Here is a 16,738-nt window from a genome sequence, read left to right as displayed (position 1 = left end):
AAGGTCCCCCACAAGGGAATGTGGCCCTTGGTCTGCAAAAGGCTCCCATTCATGGTCAATCTAGAGAAGCATGAACAACCTTCCACTTACATGTTTCCTTCCCTAGTGAAAAGCAGCTAAAGTTGGGAGTAGAAGAATGCCGGGGAGGACAGGCTTGCTTAAGGAGTTCAATTCCAGCCAGCTTGTGGCTGCTAGAAATCCCTTCCCCAATTTGTGAGCAAATGTGGAAACATTTGGGTCTTACCAAGTGCTCACACAGAGACTTCTGTCTTCTGCCCCATAGGTAAAGTAGCCGGGGACATTATCAACGACAACGCCATCCTCTCCAACCCAGTGGCAGGGCTTGTGGTGGGAATCCTGGTCACCGTCCTGGTTCAGAGCTCCAGCACCTCCAGCTCCATCATCGTCAGCATGGTCTCCTCGGGGCGTGAGTCATTCTGGCAAATATCAATGTAGAAGGGAGGGGATGTTTCTGGAGGTGTGGCTTCATGTGGGTACAGGAGTAATTAGGTTGCATGCTCCCCGCTACTCCGTTCCCTCATTTGATCCTTGTATGTCTACTGGCATCACTGTAGCCATCAATTTGCCTTGGCAGCATTTTCATACTTTGCTGTTATCACAAGGTATCTTTGAATTTGGCTGGGAGTGGGAGACGGATGAAATCTGAGTGGGATGTGTGCAGGGCTGAGGAGGAAGGGAGAAGAAGACATCACGGGTTGGGGAACCAAAGAGAGGTTGTTTGCTTGAAACCTCACTCTGTTTCTGGTGGCCCAGATGGGGTACGGAGTCAGAGTACCCAGAAGGCACTGTCCTTGCCCTTTCCTTCCTAGTGCTGGAGGTACGTTCCGCCATCCCTATCATTATGGGTTCCAACATTGGCACTTCAGTCACCAACACCATTGTGGCACTGATGCAGTCCGGTGACAGAGATGAATTTAAGAGGTGAGTGTTGTGGTGGGCATGTGACAGGAGCAACCAGTGGGGCTGTTCAAAAGTGGAGATTGGTGTAGGCTGCATCTATGGGATATTTTAGAGAGAAAGCCAGTTGTAGTGCAGCTGACAGAGATGGGTGAAGACCAGGAATTAGGAGGGGATCAGAGGCGCTTGGAAACTTTACAGTGACTGAAGCTCCTGAGGCCCATAGGAACTGACTGGGGCAGTGAGGAACAAGACCATCTTAACAAGGGAGTAACCGTACCTTCGACTGACTGGGTAGGCCGAGTAGACAGACAAAGATCTGGAGTGGATGGGTGGATTGGAGAGAGATTTGGCCATGCAGAGGGAAATTGTTTAGCAACACAATGGTAACATGAAGTATCTGATATTTGGACCATTGCCCAGTTGAGACCATCCCCATCATTCTCATCCCCGCACTGCTACAGTTCACATCAATGATGGCTTCTCTACTGCCTTTCAGAGCCTTTGCAGGGGCCACCTTACATGACTGCTTCAACTGGTTGTCAGTGCTGGTTTTGCTGCCTCTTGAAGTGGCCAGTGGCTATCTGCACTACCTCACCACGGTGACTGTGGCAACTCTCAACTTCCCCAGTGGACAGGACGCTCCAGAGCTTCTGAAAGTAATCACAAAGCCCTTCACTAGCCTTATTATCCAGGTGTGTGTTGTTGGCAAGTCGTGCGTGGTCTCTTTGGGCTTTGTCATAAGGGAAATAGCCACCTCCCCGTGCTTGGGACCCTGGCCATGTCCTTATCCTCCATTCCACCTTCCAGTTCTCTCTCTAGGTGGTGAGTGTCAGGAGCCTAGCCTTTGTCTACATCTAAGGACTGTGGATCTGTTGGTCTCTGTGAAGTTCATACCTTCAATAAATTGTGGGGCTACTGAAAGATAATTATTTGGCTACTGGTAAAGGGTCAATGTCCAAGATGCTGTAAAGCAAAGTAGGAAAAGGGATTTGGTAGCCAATAGTTGAGGGGGAAATGGGGACCCAAGCAAGTCCTGCTTTACTCACTTCAGGTCACACCTCATGCAATGGGAGAAATGTTATTCTCTTATGGTACAAGAGATTGTGATGGGGACAGCCTTGGCAGGGGAAAGCCCAGGCAGGTGTAGCAGTCAGTTCCCTAAGAACCCAGCTCAATTCCATAGCTTCAAGCTGATATAAAAATTGCTAGTCTGTTTGTCCAGGATTTCTAAAGAGAACATAAATTTCCAGACACTCTATGCCAGGGGTCTGCTTCTCCTTCTCTTCCTTTTATGGGAAACTTTGGGCTCTCTGTCTCCCATCCCTGACAGCATTTCCATTATCTTTCCCCCTGTTCCCACAGCTGGATAAGTCAGTGATCACCGGCATTGCTACAGGTGATGAGAGTTTGCAAAACAAGAGTCTGATCAAGGTGTGGTGTAAAGCATCAGCTCCACAGGTGAGAGTTCAGGGTGTGTGTGGCTGGGGTGATGTGATGGGAGGGCTAGAAGCAGTAGGGGCTGAGTATCAGAATGTGCTGGTGGTCCTAGCAGAAGACTTCAAGTCAGCGACTCAACATTTAACTGCACAGTCCAGAAATTGATCAATGAGACACCTTTGGGAATTTTGGAGAACGGAGTGTGAACAATTTCCATTTCTGTGCAGGGTTGGAAAGCAAGGTTCCTGTTGCTACCGTCCCCAGGAAACAAGCCATGATTTGACTTGTCATGTTGTCTTAAGCTAGTGGTGTCCAAACTTTATTCAAAGAGGGCCAACCAAAGTTGTGGAGGTTTTTTTTAGGATTTTACCCCAGGAAATAAAATGCCACAGGGGCTGGTAACGGACTTTGGACATGCCTGTCTTAAGGCTTCAACCCAAGGCCTATGGTCACAGTGCTTAGCCAAAAAGACTGGACTTATGTGGGATGTTAGCGCAAGCACACAGAAACATTATGGACAGACATGGGAGACAATGCATTAAAATGATCATTATGCATTGCTATCCATTAAGAGCCATGAACAATTAAGTGTCATTTTAAGGATTAATTGATCACTGATGTGAGGTTGACAGGATTTAGAGGTTTTACTAGTGGGTTATCTAGAGGCTCTTTGAAATAAGGCAAGTACTGCGGTGGAAACCTGACAAAGGAAGGATGATTGGTGTTGGAATTAGCATTTTAGTATTCTTTTGCCTGCTTGAAATAAATCGGAATGCACAAAGGAGTTAATTTAGGATGGCTAACTGAAATGGCTAAACAGAGACACCAAATATTAACTATAGAACAACAAGGCCCTTTCTGTGTCAGCATGGGTGACAAAGCGCCTGCATTGGGCTGATGCCTCCCTCCCTTTTTCTACAGATTTCTTCCTTGAGCTCTAGAGGAAGCTTCCTGAACTGCAGCTCCCGTGCCCTATGCAGCCTGGACAGTGCTGGGAACCTCAGCAGGGCTGTGAAAGAGAAATGTAAGAACTGCCAGCAGGACCCTGTTAGAAACGGCAGCTGTACCTGTGCCGTTCCTGTGAAGGCGGCAAGGGAGAATCATGCCTTAGGGCAAGAGGAATTGGATTGTTCCTAATGTACTATCTGCACCTTGCTCCTTCACCTAGGCCATCACCTATTTGTGGACACCTCTCTGCCAGACTTGGCTGTGGGTCTCCTGCTGCTGGCTGCCTCACTGATTATGCTGTGCACCTGCCTGATCATGCTGGTCAAGATGCTCAACTCTGTGCTCAAAGGCCATGTGGCCAAAGCAATCCAGAAGGTCATCAACACAGGTAGGCTGGCTGAAACCAGGCCCAGAGAGAACGCCTGGCTCCCTCAGTGGATACCCAGCCGTGAGCCAAAGGGTGTGGAGACTCTCTGGGTTCCAGGCCACCAGAAGTTCACTAACTGGGTTCTCATGGCTGAAGCTATCTGTGGATCTCAGTCTTTCCTCCTTGTTCCTGGGCAGATCTGCCATCCCCTTTTGGCTGGGTTGCTGGCTACTTCGCCATGCTTGTTGGTGCTGGAATGACCTTTATTGTACAGAGCAGCTCAGTCTTCACTTCAGCAATCACGCCACTTATCGGTAAGTCAGCATTTACTCTGGTTCCATGGGCAAGATAGAAGGGATGTGTGTGTTTACACAAAAGGGAACTAAAATGGCCAGACTGACAATAAAGCCTACAAGTCCCGTCTCTCCCACTCGGCCTCTTATGAGGAAGTGGGTCTTCAGATACCTGAATATCACTAACCCAATATAAGCATTTAGAAAGACCAAGGTGTTGCTGTAACTTCTGCTAAACAGTAAGTGATGGTGCTGTGAAGCATAGCTAGCTCTGGAATCCCTCAGGAAGAAGATGTCATGAGTAATAGCAGAATATGTCTCGAGGCGCTCTTGCAGTGGCATAAAGGCCAGGTCTTTAAAAAGGAATGTTCCCCATTGCCTGTTATCTTGAGTGACTGTTGAGGGGAAAGAAAGTGCTGTTTTCCTGATGGTTTTCTCTCTTTTTTCTTCTCCTTCTGCTGCACAGGCCTTGAGCTGATTAGCTTGGAACGTGCTTATCCACTCACCCTTGGTTCCAACATCGGAACCACCACCACAGCTATCCTAGCTGCCCTGGCAAGTCCAGGAGACAAGATGGCCAGTGCCTTCCAGGTGAGCAGATGCCCTCTCCCTACTTGGTTAGGGTGGAATTACTTTAGAAGAGCATACCTTCCAAGCCAAAGGGTGTGTGTGTTATGTATACACACACACACATATGCATTATATACACAAATGCTGCCAAACAGAATCCACCTTGCACAGTTTGTGCATCCCAGGTCAAATATGGCTGATTTCAGCGATACCCTTCTGGTCTTTTATGTATTTCTGTCTACTGCAAATGCAAATGCAATGGACCTCTGGGAAAAAGGCAGTATAGAGAAGCAAGCAAGCAAGCAAACAAATAAACACAGTTTGTCATGACCACATTGATCTTGGAAGGCCCTGGGTTATTATTATTTATTACATTTATATCCCACCTTTCTTCCAAGGAGCTCAGGGTGGCATATGTAGTTCTCCCTCACCCCATTTACCCTCACAACAACCCTGTGAGGTCAGTTAGACTGAAAGACTGTGGCCAACCCAAGGTCAACCATTGACCTTCATGGTTGAATGTGAATTTCCACTCTTGTCTGTCAGATGTCAATCCAGCACTCCGGCCGCTGCATCACACTGGCTCTTAAAACATGAAGTGGCCCATGGGGAAAGCGGGATTATCTTCTTTACATGCCCTACCTGTTTCAGCCTGGCATGCCATCATTTCTCAGTCTTGCCTCCAGGATGGTTGCTATGTTTCTGTTTTCCCCTCCTCAGATTGCTCTTTGCCATTTCTTCTTCAACATCTCTGGAATCTTACTGTGGTATCCCTTGCCTTGCACCCGTCTGCCCATTCAGATGGCCAGAGCGCTAGGTGAGCAGACGGCCAAATACCGCTGGTTTGCCGTCTTCTACCTACTCACCTGCTTCCTGCTGTTGCCATTGCTGGTTTTTGGACTCTCCATGGCAGGATGGCAGGTCCTGGTGGGCGTGGCAGCCCCTTTCCTATGCCTCCTGGCTTGTGTGGCCTTTGTCAACGTCATGCAGTCACGAAGTCCCGGCCGACTGCCCCGGTGGCTCCAGAGCTGGGACTTCCTGCCGTACTGGATGCACTCCTTGCAACCCATGGATGAGCTGATCACTAGGGCCACACTGTGTTGCGCTGGTCGTCGCTCAAGCAGCCAAGAGGAACAGAGTGATTTATCTCCTCAGATTAAAGCCAGTCTCTCAATCACTTCCTTAGAGGAATTGTCACTACCACCAAGGCCCTCTCCTCGACTAAATTTACCAGCAGTGCAAAATGCTACCCACCTGTAACCTGTGTTGGAACATCGCCCCATTGCTGCCTGCAGATAGTGGTGCTCAGCAGAAAAGCAATGGTAGACCTGACCTCTGAAAACAAAGTGCACCTGCCACCGTGTAGGGAAGGCTGTGTGTGTGTGTGTGTGTGTGTGTGTGTGTGTGTGTGTGTGTTGAGCTGCAGTGCTGGTGGCTTCATGTGTGACTCTAGCTGTATGACTGCCATGTGTGTATCTGTCTTCCAGCCATTGTGGATTCTTCTGCCACTGTGTATGACCCGGTATTGAGTGTGTGTGTGTGTGTCTATAAAATGAGCATTCAACTGTTGCTTTAAACATCAGTGTGTATGGCTTGCATCCATGAGTACAAAATTCAGCCTTTGCAACTGTGTTTGTGTCTCTCAAGGTGAGGGTGTTTTGTGTGCAGTGCATTAGATGCCCTGCCATGAGTTGGTTTGGGAAGTTGAGCAAGGTCTAAGCTTGGGATGTTCTGCATGGAGACAGCAGGGAAGTTCTTCCTGTAGCAGCACTGGGGATTATCCTGTGAAGTATTTTTCAGGATGTGCCACACATTTGCAATATATTAAACATAATTATGTAGTGGTGCTTGGAGATCATTCTCCACCCTCCTCTCCTGACAATATGGTGCCAATAGCCTCTTTGTGACCTCTTGTCTCTCTATGACAGGGGTTCTAGACACTGCTTTAGTAAATATCATCTTTAATTTTAAAAAAATTGTTTAGAAGTTTTAAGAAAAGTATTGCTACCTTCCCATTCACATTGCTTTTATATCTGCAGATGAGTTCCGAACAATTTTCTAGGTGGACTATCAGGGTTCAGTAGGATGGGAATGGGATGAGATAAGTGGCTTGGAGGGGCTTCTTTCCATGTATCTTTTGTTGTACGACTTCTTGCTTTCAGTCAAAGTGCAAACCAAAGTTTCGTGGTTCAAATAAAAATCCAGATTGGGAAGAGCTTGATGTTTATTATTTACAAAATTTGGTGCACTATTATCTTTGTCACACACACACACACACACACACACACACACACACACACAGACACAGACACACACACACACACCCCAACTCACCCAATGTACAGCAAAGTTGTATAATGCAGATCAACAGCTAGCAGTCAGCAAAAAGAAATTGCACATAAAACAGAAGCCATTTCTTACATATTTTTTTGGGGGGGAAACCAAGTCCTGTGTTGTTAAAGAGAATATGAACACTTAAGAAAGCGCTGCCTTGGATGAGAAACCTGGCATGTGATGTGGGCAAATTCTCTGTTTGAGGTTGTCATCAAATTGCTTCTTTTGAGTTCTGAAGCCTGACCCATACTGCCTTAGGGAAATGTACACACAAGGATAAATTAGGAATGCCTGTGGGTTTTTTTAATGCTTCTAATTGTTCTATACCTCACTAAATAAATTTCTTTTCATTGAAGTTTCAGAACTGGCTGTGTGGTTGAGTGTCTTTTAGACTAATTTGAGTTGTTCCAGGCACCTGCATTTTTGCTTTTTTAGATGTTCCCATGCCCCTTTCTCACACGTACCATGTGCTCTCCTCAACAGAATCAGTCTAAGCCACCTACCCACTTCATCACATACCCTTATATCACCACCGAATAGCCAAGGTTCCTTCTCTTTTTGCGGTCTCCGGCACTGGCAGCACCTTTGAACTGCAGTCCTATGATTCAGAAATGCATTTTCCTGTTGTTCCATTTGATTGTTCAGGTAGGGTTTCCAAAGGTAAATGTCAAAAATAATGGATGCTTTGGAGCTGTAGCTTTTGTGTTTGCTCTTTATGACAGCTATGACTATGAGTGCCACAGTAAAAGGAACATCTATTATAATTTTATGTGTCCCCACTCCCCCAACTGATGGGATGTTCCAAGGGTGTCATTACTTGATTTGGCTTCCTTTGGAGGAGAAAGAGCACTTTGGGGGCTGGTTCAGACAGAATGGGAAAATATGTGAATGAGCCACAGTATGTCTCACACTTGTGTGCTCTCTATCTCCTTTCATTCCCATAAGGAGATAAGAAAAGTCTGCTTCCAGTTTAAAATTAACCACAGTTTCCTGTCTGAACTTGGGAAACTGTAGTTTGTTTAAACTATGGTCAGTGAGAACAAGCCAGGATCATAATGCGGTTTGTGACAAATCGTAAGTTTGCTTTTTTAATTTGGAAGTCATTCGGTATTGCAGTTAGTTTTTAAAAGTGGAAACTTCTGATCTCTTCAGTCACAGAAAAGGAGGAAAGGAAAGAGGAAAGTCTGCAGAAGCTCGCCTCCACTTGTTCATGTCCAAACTAGGCCATGATGCCTTTATAATATTTGCTTTATTTATAAATATGCAAGCAGATAATAAGTGGAGGTAAAGCGGTGCACCATCAGAAACTAAGCTATGGTTTGGCTTAGTATTATGTGTGAATCCAGGCTTGTTGTTTGTCTTACTTCAGACAAATGATGAGCTGTAACCAAGGTTTGTTCTTGGCTTACCACTTGTTGCTTGTTTGTTTGTTTGTTTGTTTGCTTGTTTGCTTGACTTAAATCCCTAAAATAACCTAAGGAAGTTTACATAAGGAAAATTTCCCATCCCCTTCTCACCCTTATAACCGCTTTTGAAGGGCAAGGGTCCCTCCTTGGTCAGTATGGGCTAAGACCAGGGCTTTATGCAGCTGGAACTTGCCAGAACTTAGTTCTGGCACCTCTCAGGTGGGTGCCATTGCCATTATAAGAGAACAAGGGAGGTGTTCATGGTGAGTTTAGGCACAGCTTTTTCTAGAAAAATAGTGCTGGCTAAGGCATAGTGGTGGTTGGAAACTTTGCTTCTTTGAATTCCCTTGTTTAATTTATCATAGGATTTGAGTCTGAGCAGTGCCTCCATTCCTCAGCAGTTCCACCTGCACCCCAGCCCATAATGTTCAAGAGGTTCCCAGATACTCCAAGCAGTTTTTCAGGAAGATGCAGAAAGAGGGCATGAAAGTTTCCTTCCATGAGCTTCCTTACCTTAGGATCCATGCCAGTATTATTAATTGCTTGTGGAGCAGTTCTGGGAAAATCAATATTTAATGCAGAGTATGAATAATTCCATGAGATCTTCTGCCTTGCGGATACTCCATGGAACAGTTGCTATAAATTGCTCAGACTCTTGGCAGACAGCTCTTTAAAATGCTTACCTGTGTGTTTATGTGTGTCATATTTTAAGTTTTAACTTTAAAATCCCTTATTTGGGGCTGATCGTGCATAGTTTACAATGCCCCAGACTGCATCTTTTGGGAACCAGGAACAGACATGGCCACTGGATGGCAATGCTGAGCTGAACAGAGCTTGGAACGGAGTTTTAGCTCCTCATTGAGCAGGCAAAAAGACTTGGGATTCATGGCGTGACTCCCAGAAGAGCCCAGGTGGGCTTCTGGCCACCCAGTGAGAAAGAACTGAGCCGTTTCAGGTCCCTGTCCTTTCTTTATAAAGATGGAAGAGCATTGGCTCGGAAGAACAATGGCGTTCCAGCAGAATTTAGGAGAGAAAGATTTCCATGTCTACTTAACTTCAGCTAGTGGCTGATCATCAGGAACCTCTGCACCTGGAGCCTTTTAATGAACCATTTCATAGGTAAACATAGGAATATGTGGTGGACTAATTAAAATGGTGCATCTGAGCATGTTCGGAGTTCCTTTTTCTGATTACTGAGTAACCGCAGCCACAAATGGAGAGACACACTAACTACAGGTTCAGGGTTGGTTTCCAGTGCTGGATATACGGGTTAGTTTGCATTCTGTGGTGGTTCTAAAAGAAAAGACAGTGGTGTGTGAAGAGCTATTGACTGGGAATTCTTTTTCTTCATTAAATCTCTGTGTACAATAACATATTCACACCATACAAATACATTTTTTTTAAATAAGCCAATCATAAACCTGTGATGGAGACATTATAAATAGTAAATTATTTTATTTTATCCTTTCTTACATTTGCTTAGGCTTTATTATAATGTCATCTGCTCCATTCCCAGCTATCCCAAATCCTCTTTTCCACAATCCACCATTGTTACACAACCACTACTTTCTTTGTAATTTCCATATTTCTTTCCATTCTTGCCTGTTTGCCACCTGCTCCCATAACTTACAGCTCCCTACAGTTCCCAAGCCTCTGCGAACCTGGTCCTTGTTATCTTGTTAAAAATAGACATCACTTGGGACTTTTCTCCAGCTATCACCCTGACCACTGGCTAAGCTGGCTGGGACTGATGGGAGTTGGAGTCCAACAACATCTGGGGTAGGGAACTACAACTCCCTTCTTCCCTGACCATTGCCCATGCTGGCTGGGGTTGCTTGGGGAGTTGTCGTTCAACGGCAGCCAGAAGCCACCAAGATTGGGAAGGCTGTATTGGGACAGTAAAGAAGAAAGAGAAACATCATCTGCCCTGGCACAGGTGAGAGCTTTACTGGATGGTTGTTCACTATCACTGGTGGGACCTCTACAAGGAACTTCCCCTCTGGTGGCTCATGGAAAAAGTTGGGACCCTCTCTCAGTCAGTAGACTCAGAGGTAAGTTGCACCAGATCAGCTGGATATATGCCTGAGTTTAAAAAGTTTAGGATCTGGGTCGTAGGCGGCTAGGCACAGCCCTTCCCCAGCCCTTTCCTCCTTGTGTGTGTGTACGCCTGCCAGGTGCTCTGAGCCTGGGTGAGGGAGGCAAGCTCCCTCTCCTGGGCTCTTGGTGTTGGCAGCAAGCAGCCTCTCCCACCAGCTGGAGCTGGCTGGGCGCCTGTAGGCCAGCCAGCCAGCCAGCACTGCCTGCCCCTCCCTTCCCTCCCCCCCAAGGGATCTGCTCAGAGGCCGGATGCAAAGAGGCTCAGAGCTGGAGCAGCTCTGCCGGGCTTCACACCACTGCAGGGAGAGGGAAGAATCAGCAGGCAAGAAGAAAGGGGTGTACTCTGCACATACCCACCGCTTTGCCTTGGACATGCTTAATATCAAGCGGAAGGCAAGGGATTGAGGCCATCTGTGGACTGTTCTCTGAGGGAACTGTGCATCTTCTAGATCTGCTGCCTGGGGGCACTAGATTTACCTATCTGCCCTGAACTGCGCTGAAATCCACTATAGTGTTCCATGGGACATCACACTTTGAGATCTACCATGCTTCACTGGAATTTGTCATTTTGCTTTAGTGTCTGATGTGCTGCGCCAGGATCTGTTGGGCCTCCCCACTGCCGTGCTGTTGAGCCCCACAAGGTAGGATGGTGCCAGGTGAGAGGAAGGCTGCTGGGCCCGTCCTTTTCTGGACCTGTGACCATGAAATAGAGCCTTGTGAGTAGGCTCGGGTGAGACTTGGGAGCCTGTGAACCTTGCACAGGTAGCTTTGGGCACTCCCATGGCCTGGTCTGGGGATGCATGGTATGGAGCCACAGCAAAATGGATCTGGCAATCAGAGTGACCAGGCACCCGCTGAGCTCCCGCACTCGCCTCTTGGCATGGCACTCATCCTGGTGGCCGTGCTGGTCATGGCACTTGTGACCCTACTGGGGAACGTGTTGGTAGTGCTGGCTGTGTACACCAGCCGGGCCCTCCGGGCCCCGCAGAACCTCTTCCTGGTGTCTCTGGCTGTGGCAGACATCTTGGTGGCCACCCTTGTCATCCCCTTTTCCTTGGCCAATGAGGTCATGGGCTACTGGTGCTTTGGCGGCTTTTGGTGCAGCCTCTACCTGTCGCTGGACGTGCTCTTCTGCACCGCCTCCATCATGCACCTCTGCGCCATCAGCCTGGATCGGTACTGGGCCGTCACCCGTGCTGCCCGGTACAACCTCAAAAGGAGTCCCCGGAGGGTCAAGTGCATGATTGGGGCTGTCTGGGCCATTTCTGCCTTGGTGTCCTTGCCACCGCTTTTCAAGTCAACGCACCAGGACCAGCTGTGCTTGCTGCACGACGACACCTGGTACGTACTGGCCTCTTGCACTGCCTCCTTCTATGCCCCCTGCCTCATCATGGTCGCTGTCTACTGCCGGATCTACCACGTGGCCAGGCACAGGAACTCGGTGGTCATTGCTGCGAGACGTGTCTCCTACCCCAACCTTATCACTGCAGCCAAGTGCGACGCCCGCAGAGTGAGCACCCAGCACCCTGGGGAAGCACAGAATGCAGGCTCGGAGCATGGCCAGCTTCCCCACCCCCAGCCTAGCTTGCCTCGGCTCTCTCGGCAGTGGAGGGCAGAAGAGATTGGCAACAGTGCCAGGTCACAGAGGACCCCCAGGCTTTCCTGGTCAGTTCCCTCTAGCCGGCAGCAGCGCAGGAGCAGGGACATGTCCGTCTCCACCAACCGGCTGGTGCAGGCAAGAGAACGCCGGTTCACCTTTGTCCTGGCTTTCATCATTGGGGCTTTCGTGCTCTGCTGGTTCCCGTTCTTCTTCACATACAGCCTCGAGTCCGTGCTCGGGGAAGGCTGCTGCATCTCCAAGCCTCTCTTCAAGTTCTTCTTCTGGATTGGCTACTGCAACAGCAGCTTCAACCCCATCATCTACACCGTCTTCAATCGGGACTTCCGGCGGGCCTTCCAGCAGCTTCTCTCCCGTGCCGACCCACTTACATGCAGGAAGTGAGGACTCTTCTGATAGAGGGCTGTTTGGGGAGGTAGAGAGAGGTGTTGGCGTGCAGGATGGGGTTCTGGGGCCTGTGTACCAAACATCATCCTGTGGCAACAGGTTGAGGCTGATGAGCGGGATAATATCGCTGATGGTTTTGTGCTAAAAAAGCTCCTGCTAAAGTGGTAAATCTGTGGCATGAGTGGCACAGGCAGCCAGACATTTGTGACATGAAGGGCTGGTGGGCCTGGTTATGGCACAGAGAGTCAGGCTTACACATGCCCTGCCTACCTCTCCTGTACTGCTTACCAGTCCAATAGGCCAGAGGCCAAGCACTGGTGCATTGAGGGGCAGGAGTAGACTGCTTATGGGGCAGTGGAGTAGTGGTAACTTCTGAAGTGCAGGTGTGCTGTTCCTGGCAACCCTTCAGCCCAACAATTTTTGGCTGAGGCTGACATTTTGGCCTCAGTACCTCACCAACTTCTTTAACTTCTCCATCTGCTCCTTCGTTTAAGATATCCAGTCTGATGAAGAGTTCTAGTGGACTCAAGAGCTTGCTCACTATCTTGTGACATTTGGTTGGTTATTTAAAAAAGGGACTTTGACTTTTTTCAAAAATAAAAGTGTTGACTTAACTCTTAATCATGCATATGAAATGAAATCTACCTCTTTCTCTGCTTGGTTTATTTAGTAGGTAGCTGTATTGTGCAGGGGGCGGGGGGGAGTGTACACAGAAGATTGGCAAATGGCACCCCAGTGATGACATCATCATTCTGGTAATGACATAAGGGGTGTAGACTTCATTTTTGCCCATCCCTGCTTCACTGCTCCAAAACAGTGGTACTACTCCTACTTTCACCTTACCTTATGGCAGACCTGCTAAAACATTTGCCCATCATCACAGTAAATTAAGCAGATGTGTGCTCTGCATTTTGCTACCTTGGTTTAGGACTGCCAAGTTACAGATCCCAACAACCATAGAGTTGTTCATGAATCCCTGAAATACGCTCTCTATTCCCAAAAGAGTTCTAACCCACAAAAGCTTTGCTGCGCGCCTTTCTCCCAGCTGCTCTGCGGGAAGGAAAAGGATAAGGTCTGCCTTGGAAGAGATTCCGTGAGGTGACTTGCTTCTGTATTGGGGATGGAGACATACAACGGATCCCTCTCAAATGCTTTTCCTGTCTCAGGTCAGTGGCATTTTGAGGGAATCGTGGGCATAAGTAATAACCTAAAAATGGCCTTTCTGAATCAGGCTAAATATCCATTTAGTGCAGGGGGTAGATAACTTTTGTTCTTCCAGGGCCACGTTCCCTCAGGAACAGAATCTGTTGGGGACTGCATGTCAGTGGTGGGCAGAACCAGAGTGAAATGTGGATGGGGCCATCTCTCTCTCTCTTTCACCTCTTTCCATCTCCTCCCACCCCAATCAGGGGTCTGCTGAGGGAGGGTTAGATAGCCCATGCAGGAGTTCACAATGGGTCATTTGCAGAGGGCTTTTGAAATTAGATTGAGCCCCCCCCCCCATTTTCCCAGATTGCCCACCCTTGATTTAGTGAACCAGTCCTCTGTAAACCTTGGCCATCCAGATGCCCCTGAGAAGCTTGCAAACAGGCCATGGTGGCGACAGCCCAGCCCATTTGGCCTCAGTATCTAGTAGCCAGAGGCATTACCTCTCCCTCTGAATGTTTCTCTGTCACCTTTGGGCCTGAGAGGCTGGGGTTTGGGCCTACACCTTCTCCAGAGAGAGCAGCAATAAAGAGACGTCAGGCAAAGTCACTGGTGACCCGAGGGCACCATGTACTGGAGCTGAAGTACTTGAGCAAAGGATCAGCGTGTTCTAGTTCACTCTCCCCTCTCTGTGTCCCCCCCCTCCAAGAGTGACTTTGCAGAAAAGAAGACTTTTCTCTCAGTTGTGCACAGTGCGGAGTTTCCTTCCGGCAAGGGCAAGGTTGGTGCTGGTGGGACCCATGGAATTGCTGTGTCTCCTCTGCCTGCCCCCTTTGTTCAGCAATCACATGTTTTAGTTTGGGGATGTCTGCCTCTGCCTCAGTTAGTCTGTTTTGCTGATCCGAGGGGAGCTGGGCAAAGCTAAGAGGGAGGCCGGATGCTGAATCAGCCATCTGGCTCTGGGAAACAGATATTTACCCCTGATCCCACTGCTGGTCAGATGCCAGCTACTGAAAAGTGGGTTTCCGCTGGCCAGCCACAGGGAGCAAAGCTCTGGGGATATTTGGCTTTGAGGGGGTGAAATCCCTTGTTTCCTGCATGAAATGACAGTTATTGGGTGTTTGTGTTGCTCCCCCAGCTGTGTTTCCTCCACTATTTAGAGTTGTAGTCAGGAGAGGATCCAGTATTTCAGGTTGGGGAAAACGTTGTGCCTGCAGCCAACTACTTGGGGGATCTCTGGCTATATGTCTTATTTGAGTTTGTAGCAATTAGTTCCGCAGGTTGGAGCTGGTGCCACAACGCAGCGGCCTGCTCTTTGTAGTGCACCTAACCCAACTATCAATTGCAGGCGCCCACATCCTATTCCTCAACACACAACATAGTTCCAAACATCACCACCCCTTGAATGTTGGGCTGGCCTCAGGTACCAGGCTGCTGCTGTATAAACAGACTGTATAGCTAGAATTTCCTCTTTCCCCTGACCTTTTGATAGCTATGTGCCAGGCAGGCATTCCACAGATGTAGCTTTTCCAGGCATGGTGAGAAGGGGAAGCTATACTTACTCAACTTCTGCTTTTTCTGTTAAAGTGAGTAGAGTCTCTCTAAGGGAGAGTGGGGAAAGGTGCCAACCTTAGTACTGAAGGCTGTGTCCCAAGTTGCACTTTCTACTGACAGGCCCTCTGGTGGGTGTTTTTGTGATTCCCCTTAACTGGGTGCCTGGTGTGTATTTGAAAGTTTTACATGTGTAAATTGCTTTCCTATCAACCTGCCTCTTCCATGTTTTCAAGTGATCCTATGGTTGGCTAATGTAAGAACCAAGCCTCAAATTCTCAGCAGATATAAATTAACAATGATGAACACCAGTCTCTTACCACACATACATACACATCAATGCGGGAACAGGACTGCATAGTTAGTCCCCCTAACTTTACCTATTATCTAACTATACAGACAAACAAATTAACAGCTCACACAAAAACATCTTCCCAGAAAACAGCAACTCAAGGGTGGTGGCAAGGCAGGAAGGTTTCCATGGAGACAGGCCCTATTAATCCTGTTAGTAATCTACCCCAGTTCCAGCAGCTTAGAAGGGGGCAGCTGGTGCCTGGCTGTTATCAGCTTGGCACTTTCCCCCCTGACAGAGCCTTGGTGGGTTCTGTTCTCATGTATTGATTGCCCACTTGGGTACCACGGTGCAGAAAGGCCTAATAATAAAATGTTTGTCTTTAAAATTGCAATGTACCTGGCACCATGGTCAGCCTCCCCATTTTACATCAGTTTATCTGTCCCAAGCATCTTCCATGTGCACAGATCAAAATTTCCTGATGTTTCTAGTCAGGACACAGGAGTAGATTGGAAATATCTCCCAGTTTTCATCTTTCACTTCCACCTTCCAAGCGGTGCTGAAAGGTGCCAGTGGCTCATCTTCTGTGTATATGTTGGACATGCAACGTCCCCCAAGTGTCAAAGATCTGCCCTAGATATGGCCCAAACCCGTGTAGCCATACCTGAAGGATCTTCTTTCCCAATTAACCCCCCGCCCTGATTCCACAGGGTTGGAAAATGGGGATTGTTCCTTGTACTGAACATCATGGGTGATCCTTTCGAGGCGTCTTGGGCATCTTCACAAGCATGTCCTATGAAGTAGGTCACAGCGCAACAGAAGGCAAATAAGGTAGAGTGTGATGCTGGCATTCAAAAAATTGCTTTGACTTTTTACACTGATTTTAGATTACCACCAATAAAGCAGGCAATGCAGCAGCTATAGCTTCCCTTGACCGTTCATACTCTAAGGCTAAGCAACCATCCATCACAACCACCTGCGCAGCAAGCAAAGATTCCAGGTGTGCTGCACAGCAGGTTAGTTGATGTGGGGAGACCCCCCTCTCAGACTCACTGATGTGGTCCAAAGGAAAGCACAGCAATACATTGGGCACCAGCTTGGCTGCAGGAGTTTCTGGAAGGAGGCATACAAGGCTCCATCCAACCGCCTTAGGGACTCCACTCTGAATTTGTGTAGGGTTTACTCCTCAGCCTTTCCTTCTCTTGAAGGTATTCCACAAGGCAGTGGAGGTTTAGGAACAGAAGTTTTCGTTTCCTAGATGGGCTATCTTCCCAGATTGATGAGCCCCATCTGCCTCTTGCTTCCCTCTACTACAGCATGTGCAGAAACCACCTTCTTGACTGTTGTTCCCACTATTGGTCTCGTTCACTC

At 48.0% G+C, this 16,738-nt stretch overlaps 2 protein-coding genes across 6 annotated transcripts in view; both read left to right on the top strand.

Annotated features, from left to right (window-relative positions):
• SLC34A1 (solute carrier family 34 member 1) overlaps positions 1-6,752 on the top strand; it is a 21,372-nt gene extending 14,620 nt beyond the window's left edge. For all 5 annotated transcript variants that reach the window (XM_077924673.1, XM_028718511.2, XM_028718512.2 and 2 more), the window contains 9 exons: positions 284-427; positions 831-942; positions 1,418-1,613; positions 2,284-2,379; positions 3,280-3,382; positions 3,527-3,694; positions 3,871-3,987; positions 4,433-4,557; positions 5,257-6,752. In XM_077924673.1, coding sequence (XP_077780799.1) covers positions 284-427; positions 831-942; positions 1,418-1,613; positions 2,284-2,379; positions 3,280-3,382; positions 3,527-3,694; positions 3,871-3,987; positions 4,433-4,557; positions 5,257-5,796 — 1,601 coding nt within the window. In that variant the 3' untranslated portion in view covers positions 5,797-6,752. The remainder of the gene's footprint in view (positions 1-283; positions 428-830; positions 943-1,417; positions 1,614-2,283; positions 2,380-3,279; positions 3,383-3,526; positions 3,695-3,870; positions 3,988-4,432; positions 4,558-5,256) is intronic.
• A 3,716-nt stretch (positions 6,753-10,468) lies between these two features.
• On the top strand, positions 10,469-12,655 carry LOC114591455 (alpha-2Da adrenergic receptor-like). The gene has a single exon (XM_077924671.1). It carries the CDS (start codon positions 11,170-11,172, stop codon positions 12,373-12,375), a length of 1,206 nt encoding a protein of 401 aa, XP_077780797.1. The 5' UTR covers positions 10,469-11,169; the 3' UTR covers positions 12,376-12,655.
• Positions 12,656-16,738: the final 4,083 nt, after the last annotated feature.

The sequence above is a fragment of the Podarcis muralis genome, chromosome 2 (genome assembly GCF_964188315.1).
Source record: "Podarcis muralis chromosome 2, rPodMur119.hap1.1, whole genome shotgun sequence".
In the NCBI taxonomy this organism is placed as follows: Eukaryota; Metazoa; Chordata; class Lepidosauria; order Squamata; family Lacertidae; genus Podarcis; species Podarcis muralis.
Note: the sequence above shows the minus strand (reverse complement) of the source record. Positions and strands in the feature narration are given on the sequence as shown.

Bases quoted from the DNA above. Each gene is read 5' to 3' on its own strand.
- LOC114591455 (XM_077924671.1), top strand. From the start codon at position 11,170: ATGCATGGTATGGAGCCACAGCAAAATGGATCTGGCAATCAGAGTGAC.